The 21,206-nt window shown below is 27.8% G+C and overlaps 1 protein-coding gene across 2 annotated transcripts; it reads right to left on the reverse strand.

Annotated features, from left to right (window-relative positions):
* Positions 1–2,618: 2,618 nt before the first annotated feature.
* Positions 2,619–11,503, reverse strand: LOC111035361 (synaptotagmin-4-like). 2 transcript variants are annotated; one of them, XM_022316946.1, is made up of 9 exons: positions 11,355–11,503; positions 7,252–7,508; positions 7,074–7,183; positions 5,878–5,994; positions 4,698–4,914; positions 4,472–4,630; positions 4,162–4,288; positions 3,625–3,818; positions 2,619–3,451 (listed from the first exon to the last, which is right to left on the reverse strand). In XM_022316946.1, the coding sequence occupies exons 1-9, from the start codon at positions 11,425–11,427 to the stop codon at positions 3,329–3,331; spliced, it is 1,377 nt and encodes a 458-aa protein (XP_022172638.1). In that variant the 5' UTR covers positions 11,428–11,503; the 3' UTR covers positions 2,619–3,328. The 2 variants fall into 2 exon arrangements, with proteins under 2 accessions (XP_022172638.1, XP_022172637.1); XM_022316945.1 differs by having other exon boundaries at positions 7,249–7,508.
* Between the last annotated feature and the right edge of the window lie 9,703 nt (positions 11,504–21,206).

Consider the following 21,206-nt stretch of genomic DNA (forward strand, 5'->3'; position numbering starts at 1 on the left):
CAAGATTCCACATTCTTTTGAGTCTGCGGGGAGCAATACATTTAATATATTTATGTCTAAAAGGGTACCTAATTGAATTACATGTTTTGACGTAATACACTTTGGCTGTACAAAACTATAAAATATTATTAATATATATTCAAATCCGAACAATAACTATTAGCTTTTTAATTATAGCAAGTATAGGTACTATTATTATAATACCAACTATAATATATACGAATATGATCAATATTTGATTTTCGTTTGGACTTGTATAAAATATATTATTGTACATAGGTAGCTATTAGGTACACAGACACAAATACTCGGGTTAGGTTAGGGTAATTATTAGTTACAGTATAATATCTGCTGTAAAATATTTAAGTCATGATGGATTGTTTTCTATGTAAACTGTATTTTGCGTTAAGTTCTGCGAACAACAAAAACCAATGATCATAATGATTGTAGTGAACGAGTCGATGAAGATTGTGTAAAAATTCGAACAACTTTGTCGCTGTTTATTAATAACTAGAATGCTGATAGTAATAATTATATTCCTACTACTTTTAATCAAATCATAACTGAAAGCAAACAATAATTTTGAAACAACAGATTACATGGTCTGAATGAGTAATTTATGTCGGTCCGTCGTCGTGGTGGAGCGCAGGATCACATCCGTCTGTGTTTGTCCGTTTGCTAGTTGACGTTTCCTCGATCACGGAGATAAAGAGCCAAAACGCCCTTGGCTTACCCAAACTATTAACTAAACAAATAAAACATAATAATATAACAGGATACGATTTCATAATTTACATAACCGATATCAATTTCCTCTCTAATTTTGTTACCGTAGATTAACTGCTTCTGTACAATATGTATTATTGTGACAGCGCATTTAATATTATTTGATTTAACATAAAATCTCGTCTATAATATAGTTTAGAAATGTATCGTGTATGGCTGTGGAAAGATTCTCCTGTTGATAATTTAATATTTTACATTTTAATACTTTGGTTAAACGTTTCGAAAATGCTACTAAAATATTACTTTAAAATGTCAGCTTGTTTTCATAATACACCACTGATACAATTGGTAGTATACTTACTCCATAATATGTGATATTTATACTATAAATTATTAAACTATTGGTTACTTACAGTTGTATCGTTTGTACTTTTAATTTAAAATATATAATATAGTAAATATAATATATGTAACTTCGTGGTTTTTAATTAATTGACCATGAACAACTTGGACAAGGTATGCGGAAGTTGACTGGTTAGTGGCAACAATGCGTTTAACGTGGTGGTAAAATAATAAAACAATTGAACTACATAGCAGTAGCAATGGTATTAGCTAGAAATTATAGGATATTATTTGATCTTATTTATGGGAGTGCGGAAAGCTTATGAAATAATTAATTTTAGTCAATTGTTGAGGTACCAGTCGAAACTTAAACAATACTTTTTTAAAGTTCGAAGCACCCATCTCATCACAATATTAACTAACTCGTCAACAAAAACTATGAATATAAAACAAAAATGTATTTTATTAACGTCACCATCGATCATCATACTTTACATCGCCGTTCACATAATTGTCACCTTCGTCGAGACCGAGTAGATGGTACTATGGTACCTACGTCATTTTGGTTGGTTGACACAAAATATTTAATTAAGATATATTATAATAGCCATTAGGTGTAAAGCATTCAAATGCTATGGTTAGTAAAATCATGAATATGGGTATAGTTGTCACTATCGATCGTTAACACGTATAATATATTATATTATTAGTTATTATTCGATGACAATTTTATTATTCAACGAGGAAATGGTTTATTGTATTGATTGAAACTACTTTGATTTCCAAGACATTGTATACTATATAATATTATAATAATGCTACTAAACTTTTTATAATAATATGTGTTTGTACAACAACAACAAAAACTAATTAACAAGAAAAATGAAACGATTTTTCTTTTAATTTGCATCTTATTAAACTATTTTTAGAATTATATTGTTACAAAAAAGATATATCTAAGTAGGTGTACATTAAACTTGGACGAGAAGAAGCACAAACTAATTAATATAGGTAATGCTTTATTGTTTAAAAAACTATTTTTAAACAATTATTTTTATATTTTTTCAACTTATAATAATATGTACCTATAATACAAATAAAACATGAAATGTAATTATAAATACTATTTCCTTTAACATATTATTAATTTTAATTATTCTAAGCTATAAATCGTAATATATTTGCTATTAATAAAAAAAAAAATGATATTGTAAAATTAAAAATATATTAATATGACTACAAAAATGTATAATAATATTATCAAATAAACAGCTATATAATATATGCATATTATAATATAATTATGTTATAATTATAATAATAATTGATACTTCCATATTATTTTTTTTTATTATGCGTTAATATATTTTTAAGTGTTTAGTAGTAGGTACCTATATATACTTATAATACATACACGTTTATTTTGTGGTGTGTGTATGAATGTGTCGTGTATGTGAGTGTGTGTTTGTGTGGGCGCACGCGCAATAATTAATCATTCTTCTAAACATTTTATAAACGAAAAAATACGGTCGATAAATAACTTATACATCTAGGTATATTATTTGTATTAAATGTTTTTTTTTTTTTAGTGTAATAGCACATTGTGAATATTATATTGTTTGCATGACAACTTAGCTTACCTACATTACATCGTACCTATATTCTTAACAATAACACTAAATGTTATAAACTCATGCACAAGCTGTTTTATATTAAAAACAAATTAAACAAGATGGATTTTAAAACATGCGATGTTAAATTTGCCGAGAGATAAAAAAAAAATTAATAGTAATAAGTTAGACAAAATATGTCGACTGCACATTTACCTTACCATCTTCAACGATTTGATTTTGTTATATTTTTATTTTCATCTTGTCTTATTTGTTCGGTTTTTCTTTTAACACACCCTGTTTGTATTTGTCAATGATTTTGGTTCAAAGGTCGGCAATAATAAAATAAAACTAAACAGTATACTTCACAATATTTTTGTGTCAATTCATGTTTACCAACAACATGTCCTATGAATGTTTAATTTAACATAACGTCTAAAATGGACATATAAATATATAATGGGCCATATTGTCAATCATACGTTTGGACAATGTACAGAGTATATTTTGGAAATGACTATGATAGATTGTTTCCATACATAGAGGTAAACTTTGGTACAAAATGGAAATCAAACCAAAAATTATAGGAAGAGTATAGATAACATTATTTATTCTTGTTGCAATATCCTTTTTCTCTGTTCGTTGTTGGTTCAAACAACCAATTTGTGCCAATCAGCAATTTGCCTTCGTGGTGCATTCATTACTTCTTTCCAGTGACGTTCGGCGGTTACAGATGGATTGTCCGGATGTCCCATTAAAACTCGTCCGATAATCTAAAAACATTATCATTAATTATAATTATATACAAAGGTAATCATTTTAATACTACACTTTAACCCCTAAAGTAAAATTTACTTAACATGTATTACAACACGGCATTTAGAGGGAAAATAATATGTTATTAACCCTGATATGAAATAGGCTAGATTTTCTTTAAATAACTTACTTCGTTTTTAGTGACTCTGTCGTGATCGAAAACACAAAACTCAATACACACATTATGTAAATCGACAACAGTCGAAGGCAAATCAAACACAAATGATTCATTATAAACAGGGTTCAATGTACGTTTCTTCATGTGAGTCCGTTTCTTTGATATGCGTGTTCCATCAACTAAGAAATTTATCTTCACAAATGGATCTAAAAATAAAATATTACATCAAATATGTGAACACAAAACCACGTTTCAAATAATGTTGCATACTTGCATAGTTGCATGGCACCTCTAAAATAAAATATTTGATTTAAATAATTAATTAAGTACATATAAAGTTTAATAAAAGTTGTATAAAACAACAAATTAAAACGAATGAAACATATATTTGAGATTTGATTTGATGCTGAACTATGATAGTATGATTTTATATAATATAATAAACAAACTGCTTTCAACTTATACTTATATTACCATCATTAATGTATTACATAAAATGAACTAACTTACTAAAATAATTTATAATTTATTTAAATTTTAAAAACGCACCAGCCAGTCCAGTCAAGTCCATCTTAGGTAAATTTCTAGCCTTCAGCACAACAACTGTTACTCTTCTAGTAGCTGGTTGCCAACATAAAGATACCAATAATTCTCCTCGATTAGCAATTTGTGACTGCTAAAAACCAATATATAAAACAACATTGAATCAACTTTCAAATAAAAAAGTCTACTAGTTTGTTAATAATTCATTTATCAATTTTATATATTAATAAAAACGAATTAAAACCAATATTCATTGATGGAACGCAGTGCGAAATAATAGTAAATAATAATCTTGTATTCTTGTCATTGCACATACTTTAACACTACGAAGTATGATATCCTTTTGAATAGAAATTTGTTCTTTTTCAATCGATTCCAACACATCTTTTTCATTCAGTGTAAAGAAAACTTCCCCAATTAGGCTATCTCTGGAGTAACGATCAAAACTCAGTATGGCAAAATGTAATGTCATAGACTAAAATAAAATTGTCTATTAGTATAATATATAATTAAATAGTACAGCTATAATATTATCTTATCACTTGAAGCTTATTAGTTTGAATTCCGAAGAATGTAAAGTCTTCGTCGTATACCGGATTCCTTGTTTTCCTCAATACTCGTGTCTTAACTTTATGTTCCTTATCAGGCAATAACTGCAATTTTACGTAAGGATCGCTAGTACCGGAATTTTTCTCTTTAGGTGTTAAGTCCATGCATTTGTTTATGTTAACCAGAAGAACTTTTTTGTCTTTTTTATACCTAAAACATATTACATGATATTGTCTTTAAAACTATATTTTGCTTCTTAAAAGTCTCTTCAAAGATGTAATCCTAATTTCTAATTTTCACCAGAAAAACCCTATAATTTTTATACCTCCAATAACTACTTCCATATTTTTACCATATAACTAAATTAAGCCAAGTTAAAAATAAATTATTTACACAAGTTTTTCACTGCTTTTGTCACATAAAAAAGTAATTTAAAATGAATACCTACTTTATTTTTATTAATTTAAAATGTAAATGTTACAATTTATATACAACATTTTCAATAGATCTCCCTGCTACATAAATTATTTATAGCCAATAATTAAATAAAATGTAAATTATTCTGGTTTTGGTTTTATTTTCTTCTTCCATTCAAATATGTAGGTGCTTTATTATTGTATAGGTACTTTTATAACTCATAATATATTATGCCTTAATTAAAATAAACAAAATTTTGCTTTTATTTTGTTAAAAAGATTATCTTATTATTTTTTCCGCAGTAACCGCCAAACAAAATAAGTTTTACTTGGATAAAACTGTAAAAGACTCTTTTAACAAATGTCCCAAATGTATTGCTTATGAATAAGTTTATATGACAGCGCAGTCAGTAAAATTTTGTGTACATAATAAAAAAAAGGGTAAAAGATCCCTACTTCATTTTTAATTAATATTTTCTTTGGCACTTAATAATATATTATATTCAATTTTATTAAGTGACTGTTAGCTTTTCATAATAATAATATAAATTTATTTTTGAAAGTACGCTAACAGAATTTATATTCTTTATGTATAATGGATCAATGTAAACACTCAATTAAATCTGGTTATAACGTGCATTATGTCTTTCTTCAATTAATAACAAAAAAAATCAGTGTAAAAGTGAAATGGGTTAGTAGGTGATGGATTACTTGGTAAAATTCACATAAAATAATTAATACTAGTTTATTAACTCACCGAAGTTTAAAAAAAAGTACTCCCATTTTACCAGGTATATCATTTGGGCCGGTTTCGTGTTGTGGCTGATTATTTTTTGATGATAACTTATTATCCGTTTCATTCTCATGGACAACTCTATAAGTATAACATTTATTATTTAAATATTTTAAAATATATATACAATTAAAACAAAATAAATAGCATATAGCAAAGCTACAGCGTTATAGGTCTTAGTGTCTTACAGAGTAATAATCACACTGTGCCAAAAGTGTTTCAACTTCTAATACCTTTTTCGATGCCACATAACAATTATCAAATGTCAAAACGTAAAAAAAATTAAATGGAAAAAATGTCACCCTTTTTGAGTTTAAAAATTGATCACCCCTTTGATTGATCCTGTCAGCATAATTGATATACTATATATTTATGACTTTGAATAATTTTATTACATAAATCAGTAAAATATACTGTCAACAATATTTTTTACATTCTAACGAGAACTATTAAAGATATAAAAATATTTAAGATAAAAAAATGTTTTATTGCAAAAAATGAAACGTTACACAAATTTTTATATTTTATTATTTTAAATTTCATCAATAAGTTTGTAGAACTCTTCGACTACCATACTTCAAAAATGTATTAATATGATCAACTAGTTTTTATTCTAAGTAGGTAACTATAGTATATACTAATTCAAATCGATACAATTTAGAAGTCAAATTTTCTTTTCTAAACTCCAAGACCGTGTCATTTTACTTTGCTTATAAGTTATAACTTTATAATATAATATCTAATTATGTTGAAGACATATTTTTTCCCCGTCAATATAAAAGCTTATAAACTAATAATAAACTATCCTTGAAGTCGATAAGTATTCTCCATCTTTTGTGTGTTTTTCTCCTCAAAAACTATATTAATATAATTCAATGTACAATGTATTATGTGTATTGTATAATTTATCTATAATACCTTTATAGTTTTATTCTTATACTCATTTTAAATTTTAAAAAATATTTTTCCAATTAATTTCTGATCTACTCACATGTACTCACTTCAATTATTTTACGGTTTATCGTAGAAAAGTATGCATTTTCTATCAATTTACAGATGTACCCAATGTTTATTATTATTTATTAAATAAACCAGTTTATTAAATGAGCTATTTCCCAGGTCTCTATAACACCATTTAAATAAAAAAATATTTATCTTACGACAACGTGTGTGTCGGTGGCTGCACAGTTTTTTGTTCACAGGTCGGGCTTATGGTTGGTGAATGTCTAGACGTTTTCTCTGATCCGGTGGGACTTATACTTCCATCACCCTTAAAAATCAAATATTAGAATAAGTGTATGTACGATAAAGTATACTTTATATGAATATTATTACAACAGGTGTTTTGCTGCCTGTAGGACTTGGGCTTTTTTTCAAATAATGTGATCCAGTTGGGTTTTTGACGGCCTTCACGGCTGTGGTCGGCTTTCGGTGATAAAATGCCAAATGTGGTTCTGATGCTGCAGTAGGGAGTTTGCTTTTATTTTTAAACCATAATAGTTTTTTCTTAGCACAAATATGACATGAGACAATCAAAATTCCCAATACCATAACTGCACATCCTCCTGTATACAACAATTCAGTCGTTCCATAATCTGAAATAAAATCATTTTTTTACTAGTGAAAACTTTTTTAAAGATAACTATTTATAATATATACTAAATTTGAACAAATTTATACTTCCATATTGTATTTCTAAAATATACTTTCAATATTTCTAAATCCTAACACATGTTATATACCACTATTTTGTTGTTTTTCACAATAAAGTATAATATAGTACCTACAGTAGATAAAAGCCAATATAGTATTTTATAAAATATAAGTTTATATTACGAATTATAAAATGTGTTGCAATTATACGTTAACGTTTTACATAATGTTAAATTATGCGAACGCCTAATAAAAACCCAAAATGTATAATGTTATACGATATAAGAAGTAGTAGGTAAGTATAATATCTTACAAATAATATTATATAATAAATCTATATTTAATTATTTATACCAATATGTTAAAATTGTTCAAATTACTCATATGTCAGAGTCTAATAATTAGACAGTGAAGATTTATATAAATACAATTCAACGTGTATTTTTATGTTGTTCTGCTGTTTATTAAATATAAGGTTATAAACAATTTTCCATGTTTTAAAGTTCTATCGTAGGAATCAAATTGATAGTAAAAATAATCACGGTATTTGAAATTTAAATATTGATAACCAAAATTTATAAGTGTCGAAAAATGTTTACAACATTTATCTATAGATAATGAATAATGATAAAAATAATTATTATTGCAATTACTTCTTCGTATTGAGATTCACACACACTACTGCAGTGAGGTGGTTAGGTTAGGTTAGGTTGATTAAATGTAGTCAGACTAAATGTTCTCATCTATCTCGTTTTAATTTTTTGATGTGAGAAATTTGTCAAAAAATCTATCTGTTTTTTTTTATGTTTACTCACCTTACGGAAAGAGGTCAAACTTGAAAACAATCTTAATGAGTTCAATATTATTCAGTTTAAAAATTCCAATATTTCGTGTAATTGTTCAGTTAATTACCAACATATATAAATTAATTAAATTGGAAAATAAAAACAGAACTTAACCAAATACAGACACAAAGAACTATATAAAAATTGATCAAACTTAATAAGGTACAATACATATTATTATGTTTACTTAAACTAAGTAACATAAAAAAAAGTTTGTAGCAGAAGATAATCAATAAGAAAATAACTTTTCAATTTTAATATAGGCAAAATCCAATCTTTTAAAAGGTTTTTAGAATTTGAATAAAATAAATACTTAATGCTCCTTTTGGGCCTAGTTACAATTTAAATATCGAGTGAAACTCAGACTATAAAACTAATAATAGTTATTATTTCTGGACAGATTATATACCAAGCTATATTATATACAATTTAACCCTGCTGATACCGTTTATACCGCAGGTTATAAATTTAAATTAGCGATTTTAATTTAAATGTTATACTTCTGTTGTTATTACAATTCATAAGGTAATTATTATTTAAGTACAACAGAATATAAAATAATATTATTATTTTTGATTTGTAAAAATTACGGCTCAATCACACCCGCTTATGATTAGTTGATTGGTGTGAGTGGGGTCTGTAGGTTTGTTTTATTGACGAGAAGGAATACTTTAGTATGAGATTGATGGAAGGGTTAATCAAAATCGTCTGCACTATCCACGAAATATATTTTTATGATTACATATGTTACAATATAATCTTACCCTAGACCTGTAATCGTAAAATACAAAATCACAATTTTTTAAAAGAAGACTGTTTCTTACCATATAGGTATCTAATTACCTTATTTTTAAATAAGAGCATAATTCGTAGTTAAGTAAATCAGTGTAATACATGTGTTAAACTTAAATTCAATGATAATTGATGACTCTTTGAATAAAAAAAATCGTTTCTGAGCGATGACGATTTGTCTGCCTATATTTTATTATATATTTATATTGGTACTAAAGTAATTGGTTTTACCATTAATAATACTGTAGGTCGAAAAAATAAATTTTGCTTTGGTATTTTTAAATAGCTATAAAAATAACTTATAACGGACCTTATATTACATTTTCAAGTTTTTTGGCCCATGTAGGTTAAACATGTACAAGATAAGTAAATAAATGATGAACTTTTTAAATGATTGGTACCTATCTAAGTTTTTTATAAATTTAGTTAACTTTTAAACGGAACATATAATAATGAATAAATTTAATAACGATAAACATTCAATTCTGACGAGGAATCTTTTACCCGCTCATTCCAAAAATGTCATTAAAATAATCTTGAGTAATTTTAATATTAATATTCCCTAACATAAACATTTACAATAATTGTATACTGTAAATATAAAAAAATAAATAAGGAACCTGGATTCTAGTTGGAATACAGAAGTATAATGAAAAAGATAGGTTGATTTAAACATCAGTATATTTTTAATAAATTACAAACTATATTTTAGAATTAAAAAAATATTACAACACTTAATTATTTCATTTTATGTATTACAATTATAAAAATATCGTATTATACTAAAGTAATATAGAGAATACAGATATTTTGTCTAAGTATCCTACAGACCATATCAACAATCTAAGCTACTTAATAAAAAATAGAAAAAATAATTATTTTTAAAATAATACATGCAATTTAAAAATGTGTTTTTTACTTGAATTAATATTATTTCTGTAACCCAGGGGATTAAAATTTTTATTTTTATTTTTCATGTCATTTTGTGTTAACATTTAAACTTTTATAATACCTAACAACAAGTACAAACTTGCTGAAAAACGAATAAATTCAACCCTAGGTAGCCGTTTTGTAACTATTAATTAAACAATGTTTAGCAATTAGTATGGTTTAGATGTTTATGACCTAAACCTACGCAATTATTACAACTAGATTAATATAATAATAATATAGTAGTTAATTTAATCGTTTAATACATATTCTATACCTAGTATATCGGTGCTATCCCCGCATAAATTACACGAATCGTATTAAACCTTTTAAATCGATAAACTCAGCACTTTTTCTCCAAATTTCAACAAGTTGTTCCATGTATTCCATACATCAGAAATTGGATTTTAATTTGTTTATATTATAGAAACATCAAACTGTTTAGTCAGCTATTGAACTGTAGGGAGTTGTCTTACAACAGTGATGTAAGTTCATTTTATATATTTCTTTTCGTAATATATCTATAGTAAAAAAGCGAAAAAGTCGAAAGTTGAATGAAATTAACATATTTTATAATTGATTTTACGAAAATGTAATTGTCTATATAAATTCCTAATTTATAATGTTGTATTCATTATTAATTGAAATACCAGCTTCATTTCAATTCAATTAACACTGGATTGAAAGTATCCACCTCCCTCCAAGAACATCCATTATTCTTAAATGTAATTTTATTTTAAACGGTAAACTAATTTTCAATATAGCTACAAAATATATCATTTCCACGGCAATGTTTATACGCTTTACGTTTATGAAGAGTATATAACAATATGCATACACTAAAACTATAATATATTATCTATACTACCTACAGATTAACACACTTAAACACCTGTCGTTGTGTGATACTAAATCCGGGTAAACATATTATAACATAAAAGTAACCATCGATAAATATTGGTAAAACATGAAATCTCTAATAATTTCTATTAACGTGATCAAAATAAGCCACTTCTATATAATATCACTCTCAGCAAGTGGCATCATCTATTATTTTCGTATTCATTATTATTATTATTATATTTACGAGGCGCTTTTCAAGGATTTTGACAACGACGGGTGCAGGATGTGATAATAATATTATATTATATACAACAGCACGTTAATGTTATTTTCATCGTACAACATGTCGTTTTTACCGACGATTGATGCTCTACTCACTTGCAAACAATACATCGCCGTGTTCGGTTTTTTCGGCTACAGGGTCCTGACTCACGAATCCCGTGGCAGGCATGGCGTACGGACCGGACGGACGCGAGCGGCACAACTTGCCCAAGAACCGCCGGACGACTGTCGTGTCCCGAGCGCCGCGCCGCGAAGGATGTCGGGCGGACGGGCAGGGAAGAGATTCGGTTGGTCGGGTGGCAAAGTCGCGGGGTGGTGCGGGGGCGGGGGCGCGCTCGATAAAATGAATGATACACGTTTCCCGCTGTATATCGCGCCACCCGCGGACGCCGCCGCCGCCACCGCCCGATACCACCCGCCGTCATCGCGCGGACAAGCGCACAACCGACTTAACCAGAAAAACACACACTTGTTAAGCCCGAAAAGCTTGGACGTGGGCAGTTAGGTTACACGAATCGCGCGTGGAAAATCGTCCGATCGTATATTATGTGAGAAAAAATAATAATTTACGACCTCAAATTGTTTATATCAGGTATAGCTGCAGGTACACCAAATTATGACCCATATGTTATGTGCCTATATCTATATAATATTAATGTTATATATATTATCAATATACTATATACATAGTATATATATATATATATATACTATCAACATATTATCAAAGACTTTACTCGCCGTACATGGCGTTTGATATTATAATGTCTCGTGAATAATATTACACTATTTGCTGTACCTATATAGTCTATACCTATACATTTTATAAGCCCAACCGATCTTATACCTATAATATAATATTGTATCTTATTATAGGTCCTTTGATATTTTCTTTTTTCGTCCGTATTCAGAGAGATGCGTACGTGGCTATCATAATAAAAATGTAAACATTTAAACTACCTTGGTTGTCATCGTTCGCAACTAATTTATTGCTATCGATTTTAATTTTAAAAAAACCTTCGTTTCTTGTCAAATGGTAGTATTATGATATATTATAAATGTATACATCATAAACACTCATAACTACGTTATAAATGCTAAAATAATATCTTCTAGCTTAAGACTTATTAGTTATTACAGTCATACACCTATAAAAGTCTTTCTTTCACTTGCACGACACGTTTCATTTGCAAATCGTTTTTAAGAATAAAGTTTTAAAATTATAATGGGCTTTACGGAATATATAATTGTTCAAGAATCGTTAAACCTTGAAATACATATAACCTATAAAGTTCTCTAAGTTTTCCCCCAATATTTTTGTTTGAAAATAATATTAAGAAAAACAAGTAGGTTTCGAATAACGTTAACAGAGAATTCAAGAACCACTATATACATATACGTAAAATTTGAATACATACATATTATATTTCAAAAGAAACCGGCATTGATATTTTTTCAAGCGTACTTAAATGTCAAGACCGAAAAACTCTACAGCAAAATATATGATATGGAATATAATCAAATTATATTGATTATTGACTTGAAAATGTTTCCACATATAACAAGATAGCAGGGTAGTAGATATTCGCTGTGGCTGTGTTATTCACAATAAAGCATTGCGACTATCTATCACTAGATAGCGATAATAAGGTATAATCCTTAGGCTGTACAGATCACGATTTAAGATCAATTACCTTACATCGTAGTACAGATAGACAAGCCTAAAAGCTAAAATGTTAAAGCTAAGTTAATTTTGACATTAAGCTTAACTTTTAATAAGTTAATTTTCATTAACTTAATTTTTAACTAAACTGGATTTTTATTGATATATATCTAAACAATTTATTTATTTACTGAATAAATAACGAGTTACTTTTAATCGTAAATCTAATACTTTTAACTTAAGTTACCTCAATTTATAAATAATTAAATAATAAATATAATACAATTGTTATTGATGATGCAATACAGCATTATGCATAAACATTAACTTTTTATTATTTTAAAGTTTGAACCATACTACTCAATATTTATTTATAAAAAAAAATGTTTTAAAAAAACTCAAAGTCGACTGTAAGTTTCCATAGCATAAGTTCTAACTTAATTGAGTTAAAAAAAATTATAATAACTATTAACTTAAAGCTTTTTAAAAATTTTTTTATCAACTTAACTTAACTCAATTAAAAATTACCATTAAGAAGACGTGACACTCGCTCTGCCGTCATACGCCACTAAGTAGTAACCCCAAAAAACGTAGTTTTCAGTAACCAACAAAACATTTTTCAACGCTTTATTAGGCCGTAGAGTAAAAATAATAATTGTTTAAACATTAAGAACATGGTATGTTATTGTATTTTCATGAGGGAACTATGTTATACAAAAAAAAGTTTTTGATACATTTTTATGGGTTTTAATGAGCTTACTGCTTGTTAGCTTATATAAGTCAGAAGATGAAAAGTAGTTAGTACATTTTCATTTGGAGTTACTGTCCAATGCCTTCTGACATCACTGACATGTGTTCATAAAGTGATGTTTATGTGTGTTAGAAATTTACATCCTATTTAAATAAGTGGTAATCACGTGTAAATTTTACTATTTTAATAAAATGAAATGTATTTTATACTAATATCTACATATGGTAACATCTCATGCAAAATCTTCATTTTTAAAACAACTTTATGAACACATATTCCAATAATCTAACGATATAAGAAAGCATTGATTCTTCTCAGACCAATATTTTTTTAGAGGTGCATAAAATGTTGGACTATAGGTACTTACTTTTTTTTGCGGCCAATGATAGTCTGAAATAGTACCTACCCCCTGGCCATGGTTTCTCTTTTCACAGCCCTATGCCTTATATATATTTTAGTTACATATTAAATTAAAACTATCATTTTGGTATGCTGAAGTACCTACATCATTTTAATAAATAATTATGAAAACAAAACATGATAATGAAAAATAACAAATAAAAAGTTACATTTCTTTCTTCAAAATTACCAAATAAAATAGGTATATATAAAAATGTGGATACTTAACTATAACATATTATTATGTAGGTAACAGTCTTTTTAGTCCCTGAAAGTGAGAAAAAAAATTAAAATGTCAAAATATTAACCTGTAATCCTGTAATCCTAACCTGGACAGTGAGCAGTTGTCAGTTTATTATTGACTGACTTTTGGGTGTAAGTGCATTTCAGTATCAATATTTCAGGAGTACCTAGGTGGATTGATACAAAATTACTATTCCAGAATAAAAATTGTTTGTGCCGACACCGATTTTACAAATCAAATGACGCGAGATCAACATTTTATGTACCTACTTAGGAACTTGTGTTATATACATAATATATAAACTTAAAAAAATAAAAAGTGCAGTATTGTAAATTATAATAAAATAATAATTTATATTCGATATACCACAGTCCACTGACAGTCAACCTGTCATCACATCAGAATTGGATTTATTTTACAAAGTGTGTTGCACAAAACAATATTATAATTTATAATATTTAGTTGCGTGCTGATGACAATTGTTAGTTTGTCAATTCCTAATATTGAGTTGGTGAATTAAAACACTTTTAGTAAGCATCAGCTAAAAATTTTTAATTCCAGCAAAAATATTTTGTAAAAAATCAAGTCTTAACAGTTATTTATTTTTGAATTCCAGCAAAAAAACTTTATCGATTTCGTCAAAAACTGGTTTTTTATTAAAAATTCCCGTTTTTCCTTGTTAGTTCTTTTTTGTTTAATATGAAAATTACTGAGAATTTTCACTTTGACCTCTCAAATAAATATCATGAGGATTCATTAACTACCGGAAACCACTCAAAGTTGGTGATCGAAGCATTTTTCTACTTTAAAACATGTACACATATACGATAACGATACACACAAAATAAATCTCATCATCATTGTAGAGTCAATACATCGCGCATCGCTCCGCTCAGAATCCAAAATATTATTTCTCGGGACTTGAAATTAGTATCACCGCAGTGCATACTATTATCCGCTGCACTCAATAATATTTTCAAAATATTTATATCAATTTTAAACTATTTAAACCAATAACTGGTATTCCCACCGTCATAGGTTACTGAGATATATACTTATAAATTATTAACAAGTAGTAATATTATTATAATTAAAATTTGTTTTGGAAAAAATGAATAAAAGCTACCGTATCACTAATTCAAAAATAAATTACCAATAGTAATATAAATATAAATAAAATATCTTTAGAAATATTAGTAGTTGAGAGTTGAGACAATGTCTGTTCAGAATAGTTGATAGTGCCCATACAATGATTCATCTTTAAATGCAATACTTTTCTACTGACATAACAGTCCTGTTTCTCATTAATATTATGAATAATAATGTTTCCGATTTAAGTTAAATAATTTTTGCTGTAAAATAAACATTTTTAATGTAATTTTGTTTTTTGTACATTTGTGAAACATTTTTAGTTTATAAAATCCGGGCTCAAATTATGACACAAGTCGTCTGGTAAATATTCGTATGAATAGTATACGAATAGTTTTCAGAATCGTGCAATTGTTCACCGAATGCCCCTGTGAATTATAATATTTATAAACGCTGTTTTTTATGTGCCATCCTTGAGTTGTTATTCTCATAACACATATTATATAGGTACCTATATTGGCTATACTACAAATAAACAAATATACGCTCGGAACATGTCATGTTATACTACGATTTGGTACACATATTAAAGTATTGTATGTTAACACTAGGTAATAAAATACTCAGACCATTAAAATTCATGTGCTCGAAAATCTTCTATACTATTCTAGTATTATAAACCTTTCTATTTTGCTTGAGTATAATTTTTGATCAGGGATCAATCTTGCCTCATTAAGTTTGGCAGTACAAACTAAAACAGACACATACTAAATATATTCAACAAACTTATTCGTAATTATTGTTTGACATTGTTGGTGCACTCTATAATTTTGTTAAACTTTATTTTCGCTGCTAGACATTTTTTAGTTTTTCACTGCCAACAATTATGCTCCATTAGAACATCTTTCACTGAGTTTGGAAGTTAAATTGTTGATAAAAATGAATTTATTACATGAACAATTCCCAATTGGTTTGTAGTTAATATTTATAACATTTGTATTTTCAATCACTAACACCTGAAAGTATGACAAGTTTAATGTACTAATAAAATATTAAAAATTGGTTGTCAACATTTTGTTTTACGAGCGTTTGAAGTTTAAAATGTTGGGGTATTTTGTACCAAACTCATAAACTTCAAATACTGAAAACCATAACTATTTGTTGATTAAAGTTAGTTCACAAAGGTTCTCTTTTTTGGAGTTCCTGGGGGTAATTACTAGCTGCAGTCTATATTGCGGTTCCTCGTTCACTGTGTAGGTACTAAGTTGTCTTTTTTTATCTTTATCTTTACCTCCTAGGAATTTAAATCAGCTTTAAAATTATTTTTTTTAATGTAAATAATCTTGACATGATCGTACTTGTACCAATATTTTGTTGCTTCTAACGACAATCAGTATGTTAGTTCTTAATGCAAGGTTAGTAAATTAAAAGGACCTTACTATCTATCACCTAGTGAGGATAATTCATATAATAATATAACAAGTATGGCGTAACAATTTTTAGAATTGAGAAAACCCTCGGTTTCTATGATGTAATATCCTACAAACAAAAGTATAGTTTCAAATATACTTATTTTATCCATGCATATTATATTATACTGATATTGCCTATTTAGGTACTCTCTTGGTTATACAAGACTAGAATTCGCTTAACAATATTATACTCCGCCAGTGACTCAAGTCTCTAACGCAAAAACATTAGTCGCAATACGCATCACATGCGTAAAAGTCGTAAAACCAGTTTCAATTGATACAATCCAGCTACTATCGTTTAAATATTAAAATTATTTATAATGTAATATTCGTATAGAATCATTATTAGCATATATTGAAATGCGTTGTACGCACTAAACTTAACCGCCGCTGTCGTCGACGAAAGCACCTGACAAGGTGAAAATATATTATTTTATTTTCAAATTGTAATGATTTCATAATATATTATAGATAATATAATTTACAAGCCAACATTTAATTCAATTTTTTTTTCCATTTTTTTCATAAACCGAAAGTCTTTATCATCCAGTGCACAACACTGGGAAAGAGAAACATGAAAAAAAAACTCTTCTCCGTAGGGGGTACGATCGCACTTATGCGGGAGCCGCCCCACTGATATCTAATAGGTACCTATGGCCCATACATATGGTATTTATCTATATATATTTCAGCACTGTAATAAACGTAAAATAATAATAATTCTTTTCATATTATTTATGTATTATATTTATACACATTGTATAGGTACTACAAAAATACACGTGTGTTTTGTGTGTGTGTGTGTGTGTGTAGTAAATATTTTATATTTTCAGGTAATCGAGGAATATGAAGATGATTTTTTTTTCATTCATGAAAGAAATAGATAGATGAATAGACACTAGAATCTGATATTAAACTTAATATTCAATTGTTTCAAAAGTTTGTTTTTTTATGCGTCGTGAAAAAGTAATCGTTTTTACTTTAGGATATAATATCGTTATGCCTAATAGTAGCTATTGTCCATTTACTATGTATATCGAACATAATAAAAAATTATTTTAAATACTTACCCACCAAGCACTTCTTCGGGAGGAACATAATATGTGTATCAGTCTATACAATTGAGAAACAGGATAGCTGTCACTAATATAAATTTGGTAATGGAATTAAATATGATTATAATGTTATAAAATGTGGTTGGCTGAAAATAATAACTACTACTATATACATAGGTGCATGATAATATTATTGTTAAAATCAAAATACATAAAATTGTTTTTGTGTTTTAAAAAACAAACTGATTAAATTCATCATTCACCAACACAACATATTTTTATAATATTATACAACAGTAAGTAAAGATGGTATAGGCGATTTCAGTAATAATATTTTTACTTTATTATACAACATTATTATGTTTTACTATAGTGCTAAGACTGGTTTTAAAAAACTATACAAAAAGTTTTAATTTAATGAACGTTACTGGTACACATCAATCTACACACTTTTCGATAAGTGCATTCAAGAATAATAACTTCTTCAGTGGCACAACAAATAGTTCTAAAAATTCTATTCACGAGACACCTGCAAGATTCACAGATGAGTTTGTTAAACTTTCATCAGTACGCTATAAACCACAAAAAGTCTACACAAAACAATGCCCAGATAGTAAACCTATCTGTGAGCGTACACAATGTCAAAGTTCCGATTCAATTCCGAAGTGTCCTTACATGAGTTAATGAGTAATGATCAACAATCTACAAGTTAAAACATCTTATCATAAAAAAATAAATAATATCAACCTAAATCAATAAGCGTCAACTGTATATACCTACACTTGTGTAATCTATGGATATAGCCATATAGGCACTTATATTATTTAATGATTAAATAAAAATCATTCCACACCCACGTCCTCGATCCCTAGAACTACGACTCTGAAAGAACTTGGGCAATATGTTTGGCAATACTGCGGATAAAAGGAAAAAAAATAATTAAAAATAATATCAATTATAATTATTTTTCTTGCAACAGAAAAATTAATCACGTAGAATATCATACTCAGGATGTATAGCAGGTTGTTTCAAGTAGATAACATATTTTATAGTCAGATCTATTTCTACATCAAGTCTGTGAGCATCGGTACAATATATCCTACTGCAGTTACGTAGTGAAATGACAAACTTGACATGTCATTTCAACTGTTGATGGATGACTTAAGAGGTAAAATGGCGAGGAATATGATATCATTTGAGCGCTGTAAAGCTTCTCGTGCGTAGCTAATACTATCATCACTATAGCAGTATAAAAGGTGGGTTTACCCGTTCAGTTTTATCTGCTAAAACTACAACTATCTATATATAGGTAACCTACTGAATACTTGCACAAAAATTAGATAATCGTCCGTTTTCCACAGTCTTATTTTCTTGTGACACTAAAATTCACTTAAGTCGTTTGTACAAGTCTAATTTGTGTTTAAATATTAATTTACTCGATCATGATGATCTGAAAATCAGATTTATAAACACAAGTCAGCAGCCAGTGCAAATAAAACTGAACGTTTGGACTCAACTATTATTATTTTATAATTGATTTTTTTGGCTTGATGACTGCAACCTTGAAAAGCTCATATTATTAACTTTAATATTTTTAGCTCAATAAATACCTCAAGGTTACTATAGGTACTATCTATAAGAATGTGCAAGCCCTTAGCCTCTACAATCTATGTTGGCACACTCGGGCCAGCAATATCTGAAGATATTTATGATAGTTAAAATATAAATAAATGTATTTCAGACTTATTTTCCACAATATTTTTTAAGATTTAACTTGACAGTAAAAATTTCCAATATCAATCAATTAACCCTGTATTTATTTAAGATAATATGCCTTGATATATTTCTTCTTTTTAAATATATAAAATTAAAATATCTGTATCCTAACGGAAGAATATAATACGGATTTTACAGTTAAATAATATGATGATGAAATATTGCTTGATCAAAGAGCCACCCAGTGGTTGATAATTCCTTACCATGGTTAGGCGAGGACGTTTAACTCGATTTATTGGCATGCTCAATGCTTAGCAAATCAACATATCCAGTTTTGGGAGCTTTTCTTTTGAAAATTGATAAAATAATTTCAATCAGTTCATTCAAATAAAAAACAATATGATAGTGCAAAATATGAAATTCGATTTTGTATATTTTACATAATTGAAGGCTGGAGCGTCATGTTTTTATTGAATAACCTTAAACTTTTTTTTCGTTTTAAATCACTGCATGACGGTGTATCGTTTCCACATTACTAGCCCCATATACCTGCAACTTGCAAGATTGACAAAAAATACTGCTTACAAAGGTAAGGCACGCGCATCAACGCTATGTGTAATCATCGGATACTTCATCAAATTAAATGAAAGGTAAACTATTATTATTGTTGTGATATATTATGTCAAATTATTGTCATATTTATACAGCAGGAAATGTAAATTGGTAATAAGTATTTGGTTATATTATATCATTGAGCATCAATGACCGTTTTAATGTCTTTTATTTTTAATGGGTATTGTATCCAATTTTTTGTGTTACACATATTTATATACCATTATTCATGCAGGTAGACGCCTATGTTGTTCAAGCAGTTACATAAATATGTAAGGGTCATTATTATAAATAAAAGCTACTTATCAACTATTCAAAAAATTGAATTATCTCAATCCGTGATTATATTAAATACAATCTCTGAACTTTATGGACGTGTGCCTCTCGTACTTAATAATACTAAATTAAGCACAGTGAATACGTATATTAGGTATCGATACTACCGCAAGTATAGTATCCATCTCCCTAAGTCCTCATCCCGTAAAACCACCACTAACATGACCAACTAATAAATTTTATTTGTAATTCGTAAAAATAGTTGTAGGTATAACTTTGTACTGAATAACGCTTTAAATATAATATGCGAAGCTGTAAGCTACAGTCATTAGTAATGTTTGGAAAATTAAATTCATAAAAAAATGAAACGATCACAATTTAGGCTAAATACTCGATTTACAAGCACAAGTGTATTATATAATATTATAATTATCTACATGAAAATAATATATGCAATAGTATAAATATATAATATTAAAAATACCAGCACCCAATAGATAAAAACACCGCTCAATAATATTTAATTTTATTGATGTATTGCGGTAATATTTGGTTAGCAGCTAAAGTGAGCCAATAATTGTACAACAAAAACCACTCGCTTATCCAACAATCAAAAAAAAAACATATGTTTATTCACTCAAATTTATATTAATTAAAGAAACTAAATGTCT

Source organism: Myzus persicae, unplaced genomic scaffold (assembly GCF_001856785.1).
Source record: "Myzus persicae strain clone G006 unplaced genomic scaffold, MPER_G0061.0, whole genome shotgun sequence".
NCBI classification, from domain to species: domain Eukaryota; kingdom Metazoa; phylum Arthropoda; class Insecta; order Hemiptera; family Aphididae; genus Myzus; species Myzus persicae.

What these genes read in the sequence shown, in the direction of transcription:
- LOC111035361 (XM_022316945.1), bottom strand. Translation starts at nt 11,427, where the DNA reads ATGCCTGCCACGGGATTCGTGAGTCAGGACCCTGTAGCCGAAAAAACC. An exon ending in TTCAAACTAATAAGCTTCAA is followed by an intron (nt 4,631 to 4,697) that starts GTGATAAGATAA and finishes ATTTTATTTTAG; the next exon opens with TCTATGACATTACATTTTGC. An exon ending in TCATACTTCGTAGTGTTAAA is followed by an intron (nt 4,289 to 4,471) that starts GTATGTGCAATG and finishes ATTGGTTTTTAG; the next exon opens with CAGTCACAAATTGCTAATCG.